This window comes from Equus przewalskii, unplaced genomic scaffold (genome assembly GCF_037783145.1).
Source record: "Equus przewalskii isolate Varuska unplaced genomic scaffold, EquPr2 ChrUn-13, whole genome shotgun sequence".
NCBI lineage: Eukaryota > Metazoa > Chordata > Mammalia > Perissodactyla > Equidae > Equus > Equus przewalskii.
This window is the reverse complement of record NW_027228750.1, coordinates 9,546,704-9,567,167: the sequence shown is the minus strand read 5'-3', so window position 1 is coordinate 9,567,167 and position 20,464 is coordinate 9,546,704. Positions and strand designations below refer to the sequence as shown.

General features: G+C 54.8%; 1 protein-coding gene across 13 annotated transcripts; it reads left to right on the top strand.

Moving 5' to 3' along the window:
- The first annotated feature begins 1,236 nt into the window (after positions 1 to 1,236).
- On the top strand, positions 1,237 to 19,995 carry ATXN7L2 (ataxin 7 like 2). 13 transcript variants are annotated; one of them, XR_011536826.1, is made up of 12 exons: positions 1,250 to 1,419; positions 3,319 to 3,384; positions 3,769 to 3,873; positions 4,277 to 4,487; positions 4,785 to 5,071; positions 5,700 to 5,782; positions 6,139 to 6,392; positions 7,219 to 7,417; positions 7,561 to 7,682; positions 8,152 to 8,947; positions 12,147 to 12,292; positions 12,751 to 12,878. XR_011536826.1 is itself a non-coding variant. In XM_070608106.1 (12 exons), exons 1-12 carry the CDS (start codon positions 1,293 to 1,295, stop codon positions 12,860 to 12,862), a joined length of 2,400 nt encoding a protein of 799 aa, XP_070464207.1. In that variant the 5' UTR covers positions 1,250 to 1,292; the 3' UTR covers positions 12,863 to 17,077. The 13 variants fall into 13 exon arrangements, 8 of the variants coding, with proteins under 8 accessions (XP_070464210.1, XP_070464211.1, XP_070464207.1 ...); XR_011536825.1 differs by lacking the exons at positions 12,147 to 12,292; positions 12,751 to 12,878 and adding exons at positions 9,505 to 9,642; positions 9,942 to 10,089; XR_011536829.1 differs by lacking the exons at positions 12,147 to 12,292; positions 12,751 to 12,878 and adding exons at positions 9,054 to 9,129; positions 9,942 to 10,089.
- The last annotated feature ends 469 nt before the right edge of the window (positions 19,996 to 20,464 follow it).

The window sequence follows — 20,464 nt, the reverse complement described above, 5'->3', positions numbered from 1 at the left end:
TCTGTGGTTCTCAGGTTAAGAATATCTGCCCTTGGAGATTATCCTTTAGGTACTTAAACCTTCCCTGGGTGAAAATTAGAAGAAAGTCTGAAATCTTGAAATCACAGACCTTGACTTATTTGTCTCCAGTTTTGTTTCTCCTTAGCTGAAGGAATGAATATGGGACAAGGTATGACGGGTTGAGGAAGGAAAAGAGAATTAGTATCTTTTTTCTGATGTGATGGGTCGGGGGACAGGGTGGGGGGCGCGGCAGGCCTTTGTTTCATGATTGTGTGAGGGTGGGAAGAAATGTTATCAGCTGAGAAGAAGAAAGAGGTGGATGATTAAGGTATTTTCCAGGCCTTAGCAAGGAAAACGATAGATCTGATGAGAAATCTCCCTATGCTGAGGCTCTGGTAGCAGCCCTTCCCTCAGAGAAAATATTCATTAGAAAAAGAAGCGAAAGTGATGGATGGAGCCAGGGTCCAGCCAGGGTTTGGAAAGGAGCGGTACAGGGTATCGATCGCAGTTCTCAGGAGGAGAGAGACGATTAGCAGAGATGCTGCAAACACCAGCAGCCTCGGGGCCACCCCAGTTCCGAGGCTGGCTCTGGCTCGGAGATAGCCTTCTGTCATCCTGACAGGTGATCTTGGTCAGCTCAGCTAGGTCCTCCCAAACCCAGACAACGCCACTTCAACCCTGCATCAGGGCAGCATGGGTTTCCCACAGAGGAGGCACGACACTGGAGCCGAGGACCCTCCCCCACTCCAACCCTTGTGTCCTTCAGCACATCCTACAGACTCCCTCCCCTTGCCCTTCTGATTCACAGCGCCCACCTCCCTGCACCTACCCTATTCGATCTACTGAGGAGTGAAGTCGCTTCGTGGCCGCCAGCCCAGGAAGGGGCGCCAGCCAGCTGGCGGAGGCACGGCTTAGAGGGGCGTCTTGGGTAGAGAGAGGTTTGGGGCTGGGGTGTGTGTGCAGTGAGCTTGGGAGAGTGGGCTGGTAGCACAAAGAATTTGTGCACAAGGGTTAGGAGAGGAGGTCCTGGGGTTTTGGTCTCTTTTTCCCCCGCAATTGTGCATTTCGGAGGAGCTCTCTCGGCAAGCTAGGTAGGCAACAGCACCCCCTCGAAGCCTACATTTCCCAGAAGGCTATGCGAGAGGGAGGGTGAGGGGCAGGAGACCTGTGCTGCGCTTGCGCAAAGAGTGAGCTGGAAAGGTGGGAGGGAGAGGGGAGGCGTGCCCGCGGGGGGCTGGGGGGAGGGGGCCGCGCGGCGGCGGCGCCCGGGCGGGCGCGCGTCCGCGGCGGTGATGGCGGTGCGTGAACGCGCGGCGGCAGCAATGGCCGCTCTGGAGCGGCGGGTGCCGAGTCTCGATGACTTCGCGGGACAGAGCTGGAGCTCGTGGGTGGAGCGGGCCGACCTGCCCGTGACCGACGGTGAGTGAAGGTTCCCTAGAGTCCGGGGACCCCATCACTGTCTCCCCTCCCCCACTCCGGGCCCCCGCCAGCAGAGGGGAGCAGCCGACGGGAGCCGCCGTCCGGCTCCCCGGCCCCCCAAACAAAGGACCCGCCGGGTCCTAGTGCCCGCCTGCTCCGCCACCTTCGCGCCTCCGGGTCCTAGCGCCGGCTCACATCCCGCAGCCCACCCTGCCCACCTCTGCCTCTGCCGATGCCCAATACCTGCCCCCACATCTGCTTGCCTTTATCTTTCTCCTTGCCTGCTGTCCTCCAGCTTCCGCTCCTCCTGCACCTGCCTCGAGCTTTCCCCATCCGCAACAGTCGTCTCCACGTGTTTCCCACGCACCCCACTTCTGTGCCCCCCTCCTAACCCCCCTTGTTCCTTGGCCTTCTGCCCCACACCTCCTGCTCCTTTTTGGCATTTGCCCACCAGCTGCAGTGCTACTGGACCCCCACCCCCTCCGCGTTAGTTCGTCGGTCCACAGTTATCCATCCTCCCTTCCTCCCTCCTTCCGTCCATCCATCCATGCCTCCAACCCTCCGTCCTTTCCCGGGCCTCTTGCCCTGCCTCTTGGCTCTCTCCCCTGACCCCCACCTTCTCTGGGCCCCGGAGTAGTGCCTTTGGTGAGCAGGCTGACAGCCCCTTCTCCTGATCTTTGTCTGGGCCCCAGGGGGCACCTGGCCTCGTGGCCTTCGGGGTGACAGCAGGCATCAGCCCCTGAAGAAGTTTGCAAGTGAGAAGAGGTGGAGGAGGAGACCGCATGGAGCGGTCTCTGATGACACTTGTTCTCCTCTGAGACATCCGACTCCCAGCTCAGTTCTGTCCATCACTGCATTTTAATAGACTTAAGAGTAGGAGCTGCCCCTTGTCTCTTGCATGCCTAACCCACCACCCCTCGTATCTGGAAATTATATAAGACTGTCAACAATCTTCTCATCCTAGAAAGGGGCAAATCTGTTAGTAGGTGTCAGAAGCAGACCTGAGTGGGAGCCCAGGCCACCCTGGGACTACCCCATGCTGGGTGGGCAAGGATGGGGCCATTGTCAGGGTCTGGGTGCATTGAGAACCGGAAATGGAATCAGACGGGTTTGGTGACTCAGAATTGATTTTTTTTCCAAGGGACAGGGAGGGGGCGTAGAGGAGGGAGGGGAGAGGAGTAAGGTAGGGGGATGGGGAAAGAGCTGCTTTGCACAGCTAACATGTTTTTGTCATCAACCCAGAAACTGAGGTACAGGGGCAGTCCTTGCCCAAAGCTCCCCTAAAGAGGGGAGGGGCTTGCATAGCTGCCCATGGGGACTTTAAAGATGCCAAAGGGCCCCAAGACAGCAGTTTCTCTGCTCTGTGGCCATCCTATCAATGCAGGACCTGAGAAGCTGGGTGTAACTTTGATGATGCCACAGTAACCCAGGTAGAAGAAAATTGAGTTCATGGGGATGGGGACCTGGGAGAGTATCTGTTTGGGATGCCAGAGAGTAGCAGAAAGGACCCATTGAAGAAATTTCAAGAAGGGATGCAGGGATCTGTAGTAAAATATGTTAGGGACTATTTCCTATTTAAATGGGGAAGCAGGCCCAGAAAAGAGATGATATTTACCCACAACTAGTTGGCAGTGGAACCCTGAACTGTACCTTAGAGTGAAGGGTCTGTAAGAAATGTGGCTGGATCCCTCCTGATGGGGCCAGCTCATTCCAGAGGTAGCAGGTGAAGGAAGAATGGGCACTTGAGAATGACCCACTGAAGGGTTCTCCAAGTGGTCCTGAGCACCAGAAGCTTGTCATGAGTGTGGGCTTCCTATTGCCTGGCTGCGGGCCCTGGTCAGGGAGGAGGTGGGGCTTCTGGGAAGGGAGTGGTCCTTCTGAGCTGTATTTCTCCTCCAGGGGCTGAGTTGGAAGAGAGTAACAAAAGCACCAAGAAGTTGGATGCCATGACCCTCATTAAAGAAGGTGGGAGTCAGCACCCATTAGGGCTGGGGCCCAGGGCAGACAGGAACACCTTCCCCTCTTCCACTACATCCCAGGAGGTGGCCACTTAAAGCGGCAGGTCTGGGGATCTCACTTTGATGGGTCCAAGTCTGCCCATTCCCCTGGCTCCTCTGACCTGTTGTGGGAGAGTCTAATCCTGGATGATTGGCGCCCACTTACCTGAAAGCCTACATTCTTAGGGACTGGTTGGATTGAACTCTGGAGGCTGGGGGCATCCAGCATAAGGCCTGTCATGTCAGCTGGGAGGGGAAGTGTCTTCTTAGTGGTGGGGTGGGAGTGCTCTCTGATCTTAACAAGGAAACCTGGGGTCCCCAGCCCCGGTGATAAGGGCTTCTGTCATTGCAGACATGTCCATCTTCGGGCACTGCCCTGCCCATGACGACTTCTATTTGGTTGTGTGTAACCACTGCAGCCAAGTGGTGAAGCCTCAAGCTTTCCAGAAGCACTGCGGTGAGGGGAGCCCTAGGGAGGAGATAGAGGGGGCAAGGGAAGGTGGAACGTGGAACTCTGAGGACAGGGTCAGTTGGGAGGTCGTGTAGGTAATGGAGGGAGGCCTTGGGGATAGAAGGTCCTGGGGGGCAGCTTCAGAGGATTGTGACGGGTAAGGGTTATTGTTTGAGCAAACTTCTAGCATCTGATGGAGTTAAAGGAAGAGCCGAGAGGTTCAGGAAGCTGGGTCGCAGAATTTTGAGTATTGAAGGGTCAAATTTAGATGGGAAGGAGGCAAATTTAAAATCTAAGCTATGGGAACTCCAGATTCTCTATTGTGAGTCTGTGAGCAGAGTTAGGAGGTTGAGGAAGGAGGCAGTTGATACCACTCACCTCGATTACTCTCTCCACCTCCTGGTGACAGAAAGAAGACATGGGCCCCTCAGCAAGCTTTACGCCCGGGCCCCACCCCCACCTCCAGCCCCTGCCAGCTCTCAGAAATGCCATGTAGTGAATGGGCAGGGCCCAGCTTGTAGGGCCCCAGGTTCCACCAAAACCTCCTCCAGGGAGAAGGGCCAGGGGTCCCGGAGCCGTGGCCACCAGCCTCCTGAGAAGACCCAGAAGGACAACCTCTGGTAAGGAGAGGCTGGAGACTCCCTAAGACCGGCCCTGACCCTAGCCCAAGACGGGGTTGACACAAATGGAGGCAGCTGTGGGGCGATGGGCCCTTCTCACAACACGAGGCAGCCAGCTCTATCTGCCACTCCCTTTCATGTGCTCCAGGGAATATGGGGTCCCCTTTTCCCATGTTCTGCACCCCCGCTGGAGCCCACCCAAATTCCAGGGCTGGGAAGGAGATGGCTCTGGGCTAGAGTCCAGGGCCCAAGGCCAGCCTCCTTACCCCCAAGCCCACACCCTCTCTCCATGTATAGCCTTTTCGTGCCTGTGGTGAATCTGGAGAAGATGTCCAGTCTCCCGAAGCCCGATGGACACGGAATCAGGGTGGCCCCGCCCTCTGCTTTCCTCAGCCAGCCAGGTGGCCTCACCAAGGATTCCCCAGGAAAAAACCCCATGGCACCCCCTTCTAAAGAACCTCCTGGCAGAGAGAGCATTGAGATGAACCCCAGCGAGGGCCCCAGTCACCGGACTGAAGGCAGCCCCACTGAAAAGGAAGCTAGTGGGGTCAGGCTGCCCCCCAAAACTCACCGGAAGATGGCTCGTGAGTAGTCGTGGTCTCGGGGGTCAGGAGGTAGAGCGGGGGCTCCTTCAGATTGCTTTGTCCTTGGGCCTGATGGAGAGGGGTCAGGAGGGAGTGGGCCTGGCCATCACAGGTTGCCAGGGCACAGGAGCCCCTGGTCAGCCCTTGACATGGACACACACTTGACCTGCTTGCTCCCTGGAAAGCATCTCTCCAGCCCAGGTCTCCTGATCAAGGCTGAGGGAGCCTATGCCCAAGCAGGTGAAGTTATTCTTCATCGTGGGCTGCTGACTTTTATCTCTTCTCACCTAGATCCAGGGCACCACACACCTCCCACAGCTGCTTTCTCTGGCATCCCAGATATCTGTGGCTGCTTTTGTTTCTTGATATGTGTTGCCTGATTTGGGCGTGGAATCCCCATGATGAGTTCCTGGGCTGGGACTGAGGATGGGGATGGTTCTTGCGCCGAGCAGAGAAGTGCTGATGCCCAGAGGACTTTCTCTGGAAGCCTGCGGCCCCAGACTTGAGGGCCAGAGGCTCTTCCGTCTTAGGCCCCTCTCTTCTCAGGCTTTAGGCAGGAAGAAGCCAGACCCTCCTGTGGACCTCCTAGACATGGCCCAGAGGTTCATGGGAACCACTTTCCCCACAGGAAAGGAGTGTGACCTCAACAGGCAGTGTGGGGTAATAAATCCAGAGACCAAAAAGATCTGTACCCGCCTGCTGACGTGCAAGGTAACCCCCACTCCCACTGCACAGTGAGGGAGGACAGCACAGACACGGGCCCTGGGCAAGGAGAGGAATTGAGTTGCTATCCAAGATCTGGGTCCAGGGATGGGGGTTAAGCCCAGACCAAGGGGAGAGGAGGCTGCCCACTGTGGGCCCAAGGTGGGGGCAGCAGGCAGGGGGTGGCTTCCAGATGCCCCCACCCCAGAGGAGGGTTTTGGTCCTGTGGGGGAGTGAAACAAAGACACACAAACACACTCACACCCCCTCTCTCTCCGCTTGCCCAGGCCAGAGCACACTGCTGCCCCTCACCCCTGCTCAGCTCACACCCCCCCTCCCCACCCCTCCACCCTGCTGTATTCTAGATCCACTCGGTGCACCAGCGCCGGGAGGTCCAGGGCCGGGCCAAGGACTTTGATGTGCTAGTGGCAGAGCTGAAGGCCAACTCCCGCAAAGGGGAGTCTCCCAAGGAGAAAAGCCCAGGGCGTAAGGAGCCAGCTCTGGAGCGCCCCTCCCAGGAGCCCCCCTCCTCAGTCCCGGTTGTGGCAGCAGCAGCTGTGCCCAGCAGCACCTTCTCTGCTCGTGCCAAGCAGACCTACCCATACTGTGCACTGCCCAGGTACGTCCAGGATCCAGCCCCTGTCTCACCTGGGGACACTGGGCCCTTGGCCGTCAGGGTCCTCTGGAGACAGGCCCAGAAAGTGTCCTGAAAGGTGCTGCTTACTCCGCCCTGAGTGTGGGGGGATACCTGGGGCCCCTAGCAGTGGTGGGGAAGTAGGTGATTCCCTGTTCCTGACCAAGCATACCACAGTTCCCCGGCTGTCTGTAGTGTGCCAGTTCCAACACCCAGGATAAGAACGTTTTCCCAGGCTGCTTCCAACAGGCCAAAACTCTTAACTGGGGAGCCGAAAGGGTCAGGGTCCTGGGTGAGGCAGTCCTACTGTGTATTCATTCACTGGCCCCTTCGTGTGCAGAGGCTGCGCTGGACCCCGGGGAGAGCCTGCCTTGCTGAAGGAGACACACACGCATCTCTGCCTGTAACACGAGGGGCAGACACGAAACACAGGCTCAGCTCACAGACAGGCTCACAGGAATATGTGATGCAAGAAGGGGGTTGAGAGAATTGACTGGGCTGACCAGAGCTGGGTGCAGTTAAACTCAGAAGATTTTCTGGAGGAGGCGAATCTGGAGCAGATTTTCCCTCTGAGGAGGCAGGGCCTGGGAAGTGAAGGGGCTGGGGAGAGAACCCCTTGGGATCTGTGGCCCCTGATCTTTCTGGCTCTTACTCTGAGCTCTGTTGTTCCCTCCCTTCCTGTTCTCCTTCCTCTTTGTCTGATTGCCCAGCAGGGTGTTTGCCCTGGCTTTTTGAGCTTGGCGGGTTCAGGGACACCCCACCCTGACCCACTCCCATCACATCACCCTCACATCCCCTTTGGCCCTTCCAGGTCCCGGGCCTCCTCTGAGAGTGAGTTGGATGATGATGGCCCCTGTGGTGGTGATGGGGACCCAGGCCTGTTCCCCTTCCCCCTGCCCCGGGGTGGGGCCCAAGCCTCCAGCGAGGAGAGTGAGGAGGAGGGGACATCTGACGACCTCCACCTCCCCCCTGACTGCCATTATGCAACCCGGCCCCCGCGGCCACAGGCGGTAAGGACCTGGGGCAGGGACCTGCGGTGGGGGGTGGCCCAGCTCTCCTGGCCCACAATGTGGGGAGGAGGTCAGATCCTGTGTGCAGGTGCCCTCCCTGCTTTTCAGGGCCCGCTAACCTTGTACCTTCCTTCTGCCTTCAGTTCTGCACCTTTGGGAGCCGGCTGGTGAGTCCAGGATGCTACGTGTTTAGCCGCCGGCTGGACCGGTTCTGCTCCGCACTGAGCTCCATGCTGGAACGGCACCTCAGCTCACACATGTGGAAGTGAGTCTCTTGGGCCCAGAACGTCCCTCCCTGTCCCCCAGGCATACATGGGCTTCAGAAGCTCTAATTCTCTGCATACACCTATAGATTTGGCTTGACTGTTTGCCAGGAAGACTCCAGCTAGAATGAAGAGGAGGTGGGGAAACCTGGCAGCCTGGAGCTGGGCTAAGGCAGGGCTTGAATGAATCTCGACTCTTATCCATCACTTCCAGTACCTTTTGGCTAACTAGGGATAGGGGATATGCAAACTGAGATTTAGAATGAGGTTCTTAATGGGTCTATATACTAGTTCATTCCTGCCTATTCCTGTGCCTTCTTCCTGATCCTAAGTTCCAACGTCTCCCAGCAGATGGCAGCAATGCAGGGGCTCTGTGGACCATTTCTAGGTGGGGCAGAGAGACTGGTGTATGTTGGTGGGGAGGCCCTCTTGTTTGCTGCGCATCACAGTGAGGCTCTCTTTTTGCTGCAGAAAGATTCCACCAGCGGCTGAGCCTCTATCTCACCTTGTCAGCTCATCTCTGTCTGCTCCCCTGAGCCCATCCTCTACGGGCAGCTGCCCCCGCCTTCCAGGCCCAACCCCCAGACCTGCCTGCCCAGCCTCCACGCCCCCCACCAAGGACAGCCTTGTCCCCAGCTACCCTGCAGGCTCCCCCAGTGTGGCAGCCGCCTGCAGCCAGGCAGAATGCATGGGCGGGAGCCAGGCCATCACCTCACCACTGCCTGCCAACACACCATCCCCATCCTTCAGCAAGCTCCCTCCTTCGAAGGCCAGCAAGTCATCCAAAGGCAAGGACGGGGCTGAGGTGGAGGCCCCTTCTCGAAAGCGAAAGTTATCCCCTGGCCCCACCACTTTCAAACGGACCTGCATCATGGAGCCCACTGGAAAAGGCAAACCTTCTGGCTGCCGGGGCCTCTCAACCAAGACTAAAACAGCCCTGGGCATGGGGCTTAATGGGACGGTGGGGCCAAGAGTGAAGCGGGCAGGGCCCCTGGACTGTCGGGGTTCCCCTCATCCGCCCCCCACCCCAGTCAAGGCTTCTCAGCTGGACAACCGGGGAGCGGCTGGACACCCAGCCAAGGCCCTGCCAACCAACTGCCTCTCTGAGGAGGAGGTAGCCAAGAAGCGGAAAAATCTGGCCACTTACTGCCGGCCAGTGAAGGCCAAGCACTGCCAGGCTGGCACCCCTGCTGATGCGGCCTGCTCTGTGCGCCGCAAGAAGCCGGGTCCGGCCCTGGCCTTTGAGGAGAAGTGTTCTACACTGAAGGTACCAGCCCAGCTCCCTGAAGAGCATGGGCAGGGAAGGGTCAGGATGGATGAGGGTGGAGTATACAGTGGGACACAGAGAAGGTGCTAAGTAAATGTTTGTGCAGGGAAGGGAAGAAAGGGGAAGCTGAGAGAGTTCCTGGGCCGTCTTCTTTAGGGCGAGGTGGATCAGCTCTTCGCAAGGTGACTCCAGCTTTTGCTTGATGGCCTTCCCCTATCCCCAGCCCTCTCCGCTGAGCTACAGAGATGCCGACTCTGCCTCCCCCTCCCCCACTCTCGCTTTGCTTTAATCAAAGTGGCCCTCACTCCAGGAACTGGAGCTACCTCTATCCCCTGAAGGAAAGGACGTTGGACTCCCTGAGCTCTGCTAAGAAAGGTTTGGGTAGTGGGGTTGAGCTTGGGTCCCTGAGCTGTGGCCTAACGTGCTGAGCAGCAGGGTGGGTGGGCTGGTCTTGTTCATTGGTTTTGCCTCTGGGTATCAGGATATGGAAAGGCAGGGGCACAACTCAGGGTCCACATATGCATGTATGCCCACCTTGCACATGTACCCACTTCCAGGTTTTCAGGTGCCAAGCGAGTTCTTCAGGGTTTCTGGTAAAACCAGCAGCCAGGTTTATTTGCCTCTTCTGATGGGAGCCCTGGCGTAGCGTGCTATGAACTGTCCGCATGATCCCAGCCAGGAGGGACTTATCGGAGGTGGGAAGGAGGGTTGCTCTCCTGGTTTAGGCATGGGCCAGATACATACCAACACCTCTGGCACCCATATGAACAGTTGCCCAGGGCATGAGAGTGTGTGTTTGTGCGCACATGTGTGCATGAGTGGTCTCCAGCCTGCCCCTGCTGGGCTGGCCTTCATCTTCCCCTTTGCCCAGCTTTACTCACCAGGCCAGCAGGAGGAAATCAAGCCTTAGCCTTATGGTCCACACAGTTCATTGGGTAGGAGGACTGCTAGGCCCTGAGCCTGACCCTGTCTCTTGCCTCTTGTCTTCCTGCAGTCAAAAGCCCATTAACGAGAAAGTGCCTGCCCACTGCGATGGAGCCGCCAGCACCTCCTCCCCTCCAGATCCGGGCCCCAGGCTGCTGCCGCTTTTTATAACTTTATATTATTTTTTTTAAGAAAAAAAACTCTTTAAAATACCTCAAGACTGTCTCCCTCTTCTGTTGCTGTTCCTAAGAAAGTACAAAAACAGAAACATAGAAAAGGAAGCAAAAAAACGTAAAAAAATGAGTATCCTTACTGTCCCCAACCGCACCCTGGGAGGCTGAGATGATAGGTAGCCAGATTCCAGCTCCCATCGCTTGCCTGCCAAAGTCTCTTATGTTCATCAATTTTTGTCCTTTTCAACAGTGTGGAAATGGCTGGGGTTTGTATCATTGGGGCAGTCTTCTTTCCAGATGGGACGGTGAGGCATGTGGTTCTGAGTGAGCAAGGCTCCCCAGAATCTTGACCTGGGAGACGACTCCAGTACCACTGGGAAGGGAAACTTGATAGGGGAGTGGAGCCACATGTCTGGCTCTACCCTTGGATCTTTGCCCTGAGGGTCTGTGGGAGTCAGCCTGTGGCCCTTTTCTGGTCTTCCAGCAATCTTAGGCCCCCATCCCATCCGAATTACTGCCTCAGTTTCTTCAGCTGTTCTTGCCCTTCCCGCCTCTTACTACCTGCCTTATTTTCTCAACCACTGGAGGAGCTTGAATTGAGTTGGTAACTGCTCTCAGGATGTCCCTGATTCTGTAGGACAGCCTCTTTGCCCTTAAGGGAGGGGTACAGCCTCTCCCACGCAGGCCTCCTTGAGCTGAGCCACACGTTTTTTGGAGGCAGGAAGGGAAAAGGTATGATTGCTTACAGAACTTCCCTTAGTGTGGGAGACAGCAGGAATGTGGGAGGCCCTGGTCCGTCAGGATCGCCTGGCTGCCCAGGGCTGAGCAGATGGTTTGGAGGCAGCAAGGGCTGGGAGTGCCCTACTTCTTCCATTTATCTCACTGGGGACAACTACTGTGCAGATATGGGATGAGACTTGCATCTCCCTCCTTTGGTCCTTAAACCTGAATTCACCAAGCGCAGGGCACTATTTTTTGGCCTGTCCTTTCAGTCTCCTTGCTTTTAGGTGGAGGGGATTCTTATTCCTTTAATAAGACAGAAGAAGGGATGGCAGAAGAGAGTGGGTAGCCGGGGAAATTCAGTATTTCTGGAAAACTGCTCAAAACACTGGTTTCACACTCTTGGTTCAATGTACCAAATTTGTGATTTCGGGTTTGGCTGAAGTCAGTTGCCATAAGTGTAATTTCCACAGGCTACTTGAGACAAGCCATTGTAGACATAAAGATACAAATGAAGCTGGGACTGGAGGTGTGCGGTCCCCTTCTGCCCTCGGGGCTTTCCAAGGCTGTCGCGGTTTCCCCCCAGCCCCCAGAGGGCGCTGTGGGCGAATCTGCCGCTCTGCCGGAGGCGTCCCGGGGGAGGAGCCTCTCCCGCGGCGGCGGCCGCCTCCGCGATCGCAAACCCGGAAGACGCGCTCTGGCCGCTGAGAGTGTGTGCGCGCCGGCCCGGCACGGCTATGCAGCCCCTCGTGGTAGGTCTGGCTCCCGCTCCAGCGAGGGAGCCGAGACTGACCCGCTGGCTGCGGAGAGGCAGTGGGATCTTGGCGCACCTGGTAGCTTGGGCCTTCACCATCTTTCTGATTCTGCTGTCCCGGCCAGGAACCAGTGAGTGGGCAAGGAGGGGCGGGGCCAGGGAAGGGGGTGGAGCCGAGGTGCCAGAGGGGCAGCGCTTGGGAGCGCTAGGAAACGTGGATGTGGACCCCACCAGTCGAGGGGCGGACTGTGGAGAGGTAGTAAGGGCGTGGTGGGGCGGGGCCCCGGGGGGATCCTAGAGGGGCGGTTCTTTGGGTGCTTGGGAGGCGAGGCAGAAGACTGAACTGAACTCACCAGTTCATCATGAGCATGATGGACGCTACAAGTAAGGGAGGGAGGCCAAGGTGCATTCTAGAACTGGGCTGACAGCTGCGAGGTGCCCACTGGGGAACCCAGGCCAAACTGGTGTATGTTTGCCCTCTAGGTTGCTCACCCAAAGCTTCCTGATTCCTAATTAGCGTTGGGGATAATACAGTGACCTTTCCCCCTAGCCAGATTCTTTGGGCTCCCGCCAGCACAGGGGCAGAAACAATGGTGCCCACCGTCAGTCTGTTCTCTTTGATTCTTAGGTCTTTTCTCCTGGCACCCCGTATTCATGGCCTTGGCGGTGAGTTTGGGCTTCTTTCTGCAGCTGATTTGTTTGGATATGCCCCTAGTGAAGCATCCAGCCTTCAGAAGGCTCGGCCTTTCTAAGGCTTAGAGAGGTGGGGGACAGGTAGGGCCCCATCTTTCCCTGCAACCTATGAGACTGGGAGACCTGGAGGGCTGGGCTGTAGGTAGTGTCAGGTAGTTGAAGCGGGTGGGAGGGCATGGAAGATATTTCTTTCTCCACTAGTAGGGCCTGAAAGGAGGAAGTGGAAAGGGTGTTATCGAGTTGCTCCCCTCAAAGTTCAGGAAGAAGTTTAACGTTTGCTGTTCCCATTGATCAAGAAATGGGAGCCATGGTCTGTGGAGGAGGGCGGGGTGTGGATGTCAGCCTGAATGATGAGACTTCTACTCAAGTGTTGATTCTCAATTGTGCCCGGAAATGCTGACCTGTGAGACAGGAGGTACTGGTGGGAGTTCTTTAGCCCCCACCCTTTGTCTTCCTTGTTTGGATGTATGAGAGCACCTCCTTTTTCTTAGGCCTCCAAGCTGGGCCTGAGGCTCACTGGCCCTCTCCTATGTTCACAGTTCTGCCTTTGCATGGCTGAGGCCATCCTACTCTTCTCGTCGGAGCACTCCCCGTTCTTCTTCTGCTCCCGAAAGGCCCGGATCCGACTCCACTGGGCAGGGCAGACCCTAGCCATCCTCTGTGCATCCCTGGGCCTGGGCTTCATCATCTGCAGCAGGACCCGCAGTGAGCTGCCCCACCTGGTGTCCTGGCACAGCTGGGTAGGGGCTCTGACACTGCTGGCCACTGGTGGCCAGGCCCTGTGTGGGCTCTGCCTCCTCTGTCCCCAGGCAGCCAGGGTCTCAAGGGTGGCTCGCCTCAAGCTCTACCATCTGACATGTGGACTCGTGGTCTACCTGATGGCTACGGCAACGGTGCTCCTGGGCCTGTACTCAGTGTGGTTCCAGGCCCAGATCAAAGGTGCAGCCTGGTACCTGTGCCTGGCGCTGCCCCTCTATCCAGCCCTGGTGATCATGCACCAGATCTCCAGCTCCTACTTGCCAAGGAAGAAAATGGAAATGTGAGTTCCTCCGAACTCTGAATCTTGATGGGACACTTGCCTTGGACTTCAGTGGTTCCTTTGGTGATCTTCAAGGGATCCACTTCAGAAGTGGTAGGGTTTTTGTACTTCTTAGCTGGGCCAGGGGCTGCAGAAACCCAAACTGCTATTGCTGATGGATGACTCAGTGGGCTGAAATGGGGAAGTGCACTGGGTCCAAGTGAAAGGTGATGGGGAGCTTGGTCCTGAAGCCTCCGCTCCTGATGGGAGACAGAAGTGTTGGGTGGTGGTGGTGATGGTGGTGGTGGTCATTTCCTGCTTGCATGCCTGATAAAGAGTTGGGTTCCTGTAACTTATGGATGGAAGCCATGGCTCTTTGGGTCACTTTTGAGAAAGCAGGGTGCTGTAGTGGAGAGAGCCCACGGGTCTTGTTTATGGATTATGGTCCTCATAGGCTGTATTGTGCAACCTTAGGCAAGTCACATGTCTCAGGACCTCACTTTTCTCATCTGTGTAACGAGTGTTTCTAAACAATCTCTAATATTCAGTGTCTGTTGGGTTGATGTCACACCCTTCCAGCCCTGGACCATGGGCTGGACCACTCAGCAGACTCAGGATGTAATTCTTGCATTCATTATCCCCTTGCCCCTCTGGAGAGACAGGTCTACCCTCGTGGCCTTTCAGGAATCTGTGCCAATTTGGCCCCTGGACCAGGGCACAAGGGGTCAGGCCCTGTGGAGAGAAGGGGCCCAGGTGAGGGTTTCCTGAACTCCAAGATAGTAAAGGCACTGAAGTCACTTTAAGCTTTTGGAGAAGGGCAGTGGCTTAACCAAGCCTATGGCTCTTGGCTGGGCTTCTTTGCCCAGCTAAGAACTTCCTTCAGCCCACCTCAGGATCTGGGCTTGAGGGCTGTGGAACATGGTGATGCTCCTTCCCTTGACATCCATTCTCAGTGGCAAAGTAGTCCTGAGCATCTCACATTTTTCCCTTCTTAGGGCTCAGGTTCTCACCTCAGCACATAGCTTCATGGAGCTATTCCAAAGCTTTTTGAACAAAATAAGAACCAAGGAAGTGGGGCAGGGCTCTTCTGATCTCGGGAAGACCAAGTCTCCCTGGTTCTCCTTCTTCCCTTGTCAACTAAGCTTTCCTCAGTTATCATCTCTTGCCAGCTCTTTGGCCATGGAGGGGGCTGAGTTTGATGCCAGCTGGCAAATGAGGGCTGTGCCCACTTCCCTGCAGAGACCTCACCTTTTTCCAAACTGGAAGTAGTTCCCCAGACCGCCCTCAGCCGTGAAGGCTGGCTGCCAGACTGGTTAACTGTGGTGTGGCTCAGTGGAGGAGATGGAACCTCCGTAGACCATGGCAAGGACTGGAGACGGCTGAGTCAGGAAAGCTGGTGTGGAGTTGGGTAGAGATAGCTCAGTGGAAACTCTGAGAGGCCTGGAATGTAGAGGCTGGAGCTCCAGGTCCCAGGAGCAGGGGGAGGTGTTCCTCGATGGCAGTATTTGGGTTATGCCAGGTCTTTCGAAGGTTCAAGACCTTGTCTCTGGGTGGCTCAGAAGCAAGGAGGTTGGTATGATTCAGCATACAAGGATGGAGTTTGCAAGAGCAGACGTGTCCTCAGAGTGGATCTCACCAGGTTCCTCCTGGGTCAGATGGCATCTCCCAGTAGCTCTCCAGACCCTGAGCATCTAAAGGGGGCCACTCCTGTGCAGAGGGTGATTGTTCCTGTCTCGTTCATTGCCCTCTGTCCCCTCTCAAACTACCCACTGTGGTCTGGACCTGGAAGAGATGGTTCCTGGGGCTGCATGGAGGAGATTCTCATCTAGGGTCACTTTGATCAGGCATTCCATCTCTTCCTCCATCACAGCCAGTGCTGGGAGTCTCTCCCTGTCTGCAGCATGGGGGGAGGGCTGGGTAAGGTTCACCGGCTTGCTCCGAGAGCCAAGCAGACAACGCCTTAAAGCCCCAGGCTGCCTGAGGTGTTGCCTCCTCCCAGTTGGTGCGGGGGCGGGTGGGCGGCGGGCAGGCGGGCTGACAGCCGGCAGTTTGCGTGGGCTGTGCCAGCTGATGTCTATTCCCAGCCCTGGGAGGAAGGGGGAAGTCATTTATATTCTGCTGGAGGAAGGGGCCCCAGCTGTCACCTCTGACCGGTAGGCCTGGAGGGCAGGGGCACGGGGCAGAGAGCAGGGCACAGGTGGTCTCTTGCTTAGATAGTCTGAGTGTAGTTTAGGGAGTAGGTCACCAGGAGGAGCCCTTCTTCGCGGCTGGCCAGATGGTGGGGGGGGGCTTCCCTTCCCTCCCCTCTTTGCATTTCTCCCTCCACACCACCTGCCCTCACATCCTGGGGCAGCAGCTGGACAACCATTAGGCCTCAGTGCCAGGGCACGCTTCCTCCAGCTGGGATCTCCGTGGCTGCCGCCTGCGTAAGCCTCCTGCCTCCCTCCGCGCTCTGTTCCCCCCACTCCCTCTATCTCCCCATCTGGGATATTAGCTGGGCTCCTTGTCAGTGAGGCACAGGCCTTGGGGGAGAAGCAAATGGCTGCCCTTTGCCCTTGTCCCCTGCTTAGGGAAAGCTGATAGTAGTCAGCCTGTTTTGCCTTTTTTAAAAAAAGCCAGTGTGCTCAAATAAAAAAATTGCATGTCATTTGCATAAATTTGCATAGCAGATTTACTAAATCCTGATTCCAAATGTGATTATATTCAAACTCAACCTTGAGGACATTAGAAATATGGATGGTTTTTGTATCCAAATTATAATAAGAGTACCCTTCTGGGTTCAGATGACCCCCAATCCCCATCTTTCCATGACCACCCTGTCCCTTGAGTCCCACCATGGCTGGGGGTGGTGTTGAATGGCAGGAACTCTGTGTCTGGGGAAGTCTTCCAGCCTCACCTTCTTGGCTTTTCAGCTGCATCAAAGGTAGGCTGCTATCTCTCTTCCCAGCCTGTGCCTCCTCTCTCCTCACCCTGTCACAGAGCAGACTGCTCCTCCCCTCTCCCTGACACTGGCCTGTCCCTTCTTTCTCATTGTCCCACCCTTCCACCCTCGTGCATGGCTGCTATGGGTCTTGTTTTTAAAGCCTTAAACTGTGGGAGATCCAAGCACCCTCCCTGAGCCAGCTGGCTGCTGTGCCAAGGCCTGTTCAGAGTAAATAATAATCATTAGCTGAACAGTGCTGGGGCCTTTCAGCTCCAGATCTCTAAGCACTGGCAGGCTGAGTCAGCCAGCCCTCACCTTCCCCTTCTTCTTGGGCTGCCAGTGTAAGAGAATGGGGAGGCCTATGGGAGGGAAGGAGGGGTCAGGAGTCTTACCTCCCAGCCTTCAGGCTTCTTTTCTCTGGGAGTGGGCCCTGCGAGTCCTCTGAGTAAACAAAAAGGTCTTTTCAACTGACAAAGGTCAAGATGTAGGGAACGCAGTATGTGCTCTGCTAACACTGGTAGTGGCCGTGGTGGCTGCTGACCCTGAACCTCTGGTCTTCCTGCCCTTCCTTCTGTTTACCTGTGTGGCCTCCAGAGGACACCCTTGGTCCTGACATCTGACCTCAGCATTTCTGGTGGCTCCCTGCAGGCTTAGGGAGCAGGGAGACCTCTGGTGTAGTGCTCCCACTGCCCCTGTGTCTGGCTGGCATAAAGAGCCTGTGTAACATGAAGTGAAAAGTGCATGGACCTGAAACTAGGAAACCTGCAGGCTGGGTTTATTTGGCCCTAACACTGGTGTGGCCAAAAGCAAACCCCTTACTGCTGGACCTCCCTCACAGGGATGATGTGAGGGTTAGATGGGAGAACGCATGTTAACAGGTATTGCAAAGTTCAAAACATTAAACAAATGTAAACAGGTGGTATTATGTTCTTGTCCTTATCTCTTTTTCATTCAGCCTGGCTCTGGGCTTTATGCTTCTTTTAGGGAGGCAATAAACAGTTATGGATGATAACGCTTAGGGGACCCAAGCATCAGAGAGGTTGTACTGCTGGCCATCGTAAGAGAACACAGACACATTTCCTCCTTTTAAATGCAAGGTCACCTCTTATCCATTCCTGCCAGGAATGCCATCAAGGCTATGACTCTAGCAAAGCTTGCCCTAAAGTGCTGCCTACCTGGTGTTTTCAAGTCCTGGGGCTGCCTGCAAATCTGGAAGTCAGTGCAGTCATCCCCTAGGTCCAGCCTGAAGTTCCTGGAGCTGGTCTTGGTCTGGAGCTGCTGGTCACAAGTCTTTCTAAATCTCTCCTACCCAATTCTGCTCTTCTGAGGGAAAAGTAGAGCAGACAAGCCAGGAAGGGACGGAGCAACGGTAATGGACACAACACTGCCACTCCGACCCTCTGGTTTCCCCTGTAGCCACAGGCTGAGCAAGGCCTGCTTCAGGCTCTCACGCCAGGCCTGGAGGTGCAGAGCTGTGAGACACGGCCCTGTCTTGTTCACAGGTTTGTTTCTCTTTCCTCCTTTCAGGTTCTTCAAGTAGGATCACAGTCTCCGCCTCCTCAAAGCACTTTATTGGAATTAAAACACACTCATACACACATACACATACACACACACAGCATGAAAGCAGTTCTGTTTAAATTTTTAAATTAGGGGAAGGATACTTTCCATTCCATTTGTCTGAGAACAGCCAGCAGTTGCCTGGAGTGGACAGAGAAGCAGGAACAGCAGCGCAGAGCCTTCCGTGTTCATTTTTTTATCTAATTGGTTTTTTTCTGTCCTGGGATCCAGGAATGAAACACCAGTCAGGCACTGTGGGCACAGCCTTAGCAATTCTCACCAGCACAGGCACAGAGAAGACAGCTGAAAGGCAGGAGGACAGTGTCCCAAAACTGCCCTGGAGGGGGGTCTGAAGTAGATAGTCTCCAGCACTGGGCTAAACTTAAAGCAGACACAAATCACCTCCAGTAAGACAGCCTTCCCCCTTCCCACTGCCGAGAGGGCTTGGCTAGTCACCAATGTGCAGGGGATAAGAGTCCCAGTTTTTAATCTAACTGCTATTGTCAGAACTCCCCAGATGACTTTTTAGATCTCTACTGAAAGCAGATTAAGTAGCCACTTCAGGCTGTTCTGTGGTACCAAAGGATTCAACTCTTAGTCTCACTGAGTATACCTGAGGGGTCCCCAGCACCCCTCTCTTTAAAGTAGATTCCCAGTTATCTAACGGTGCTTTCTAAGGGTGCCCAGGACTAGGCTAGGCCTTTCTGCTTAGACCCACACCAAAAGCAAACTAAGCCAAGTGAGGGAGCAGTGGGAGGTGCGGGAGAGGCAGCACAAAGTCCTGTACAGCCGCAGTGCTCCCCAATCTGCATGCATGTTTGTGCACATACGCACACATGTGCATCCGCCCCTCCCTAAGGTTGGGGTTAATGACTCTCAGTGCATGTATGCTGGTGCTGTAGGGCACCTGCAAGTCCACTGCAGGGCGCCATGTCCTGGCTCACTGAAGGCTGGTTCTCTCAGGTCATGGTTCCATGTCCCCTGTGATTCTGGGACAGCAACCAGGCTCACATAGACTGGAAGGCCTCGGGGCAGGTCTAAGTATCTTTACCACTTGATATTTTCCACTTGACAGTGTATAAGCCTGAGGAAGGGGCTTGACATGGCAGCTGCTGTAGCCTTCCTCTCTCAAGCCCCAGGAGAGGAAGCATCCGGCACAGGCTCACTGTAGCCTGACCAGAAAAGCCAGCCATCCTACTGCACAGGCCTGAGCCTTTTCTGCAGTGTGGGTGGGGAAAGTGAAGCTTCACCAGTGGTTTCCTGGGAGACAAGATAAGTGGGACAAGAATTACAACTGCAGAAAGGGAAGGAGTGGAGAGATCAGGTGGAAGAGAGACTAGGCTGGCCGATCCACGGATCATCTTCTGTTCTAAAAGGCAACTGTCAGATTAGCCTCCTCCATCCCCTGAAGTGCCACCTAAGAGGAGCTAGGGAAAGTGCTGTGAGACATGGCAGACAAAATTGCACATCTTGTCCAGAATCTAGGGAACTTCTTGTGGTTGGGGGGGAAAGGGGACAGGTTTGAAGAGATGCAGCCATGGACTTCCCTGGGATGATGGAGAGAGAAGTATCAAAACTGTTCAGGCTCAAAGACAGGGCTTGGCACAGGCCAAAATAGAGGGGAGAACTCCCAGTAGTCTCTGGACCTGTCCTTGTTACCAGCTTCATCCTCTTGGCCAAATTCAGCCATAGCAAAAACTGCTTTGAAAAGATGAAAAAATGCTATATAAGTGTAGACTATGAGGGTGCTCTGACATCAACATCTGTCATTTCATTGACTGCCAAGGTTGATTTGTCTGATATGGCTAGCTGTGAGGTGTCTCCATCCCTCACCACTTTGGCTGTTCCTCATGAAGAGAAAAAGACAACTTTCCAGGCAGAGGAGGGCTGCCCTTTGGTCAAGATTTTATCAGTGTAAGAAACCAGGTAATTATTCAAATTCTGATGCTTTTAATTTAATTTTAATTTTTAGTTAATTTTTCTTATACCATTTCCTCTCCCCTTTTGGAATCTACCATGATAGTCGCCTTCCAGAAGTACCAAGAGAGCAGCCAAAGAAATTGCATGTTCAGAGCTTCATAGAATCCAGTCCAGTTTCTGGTTGGCTGTGTCTGTACCAAGAAAGTGGGGATTGCATTTCTGTGTCCTATGCAATGCCTAGGACACATTACACTGTCAATGAATATTAACCTGCCCATTACATGAATGTATTTTTAGCCCGACCAAGGTGGTTACCATTTACAACATGAAAATATACTGGTAATAAAAATGTTGTGAAAATGAGCAGCTCTCCATTGTTTCTTTTAATTCAGTCCAAGCATTTTTCAATAGTACATTATTGGCTTGATCCAGATGTTTACGAGAACTCTGCCGAGAGGCAACCCTCCTCCCCAGAGACCCAGAAAGCCTTCATTATCGGGAGGCGCTAGCGCCAAGTCATGGAATTTTTCAGCTCTCTCCTGTTCAACCATCAGTGACATTTCTTTTGAGAATCTGTCTATTGGGTTGGCAAACTATGGTCCACTGGCCAAAACCAGCCCACTGCCTGGTTTTGTGTGGTCTGTGAGCTAATAAGAGTTTCTACATTTTTAAAGGGTTGAAAAAACTCAAAAGACATTAAAATTATATGAAATTCAAATTTCAATGTCCATAATGTTTGATTGAAACAGAGCCACAATCATTCATTTACGTACATCCGTGGCTGTCATCCTGCTACAACGACACAGCTGAGTAGTTGTAACAGATTGTACGG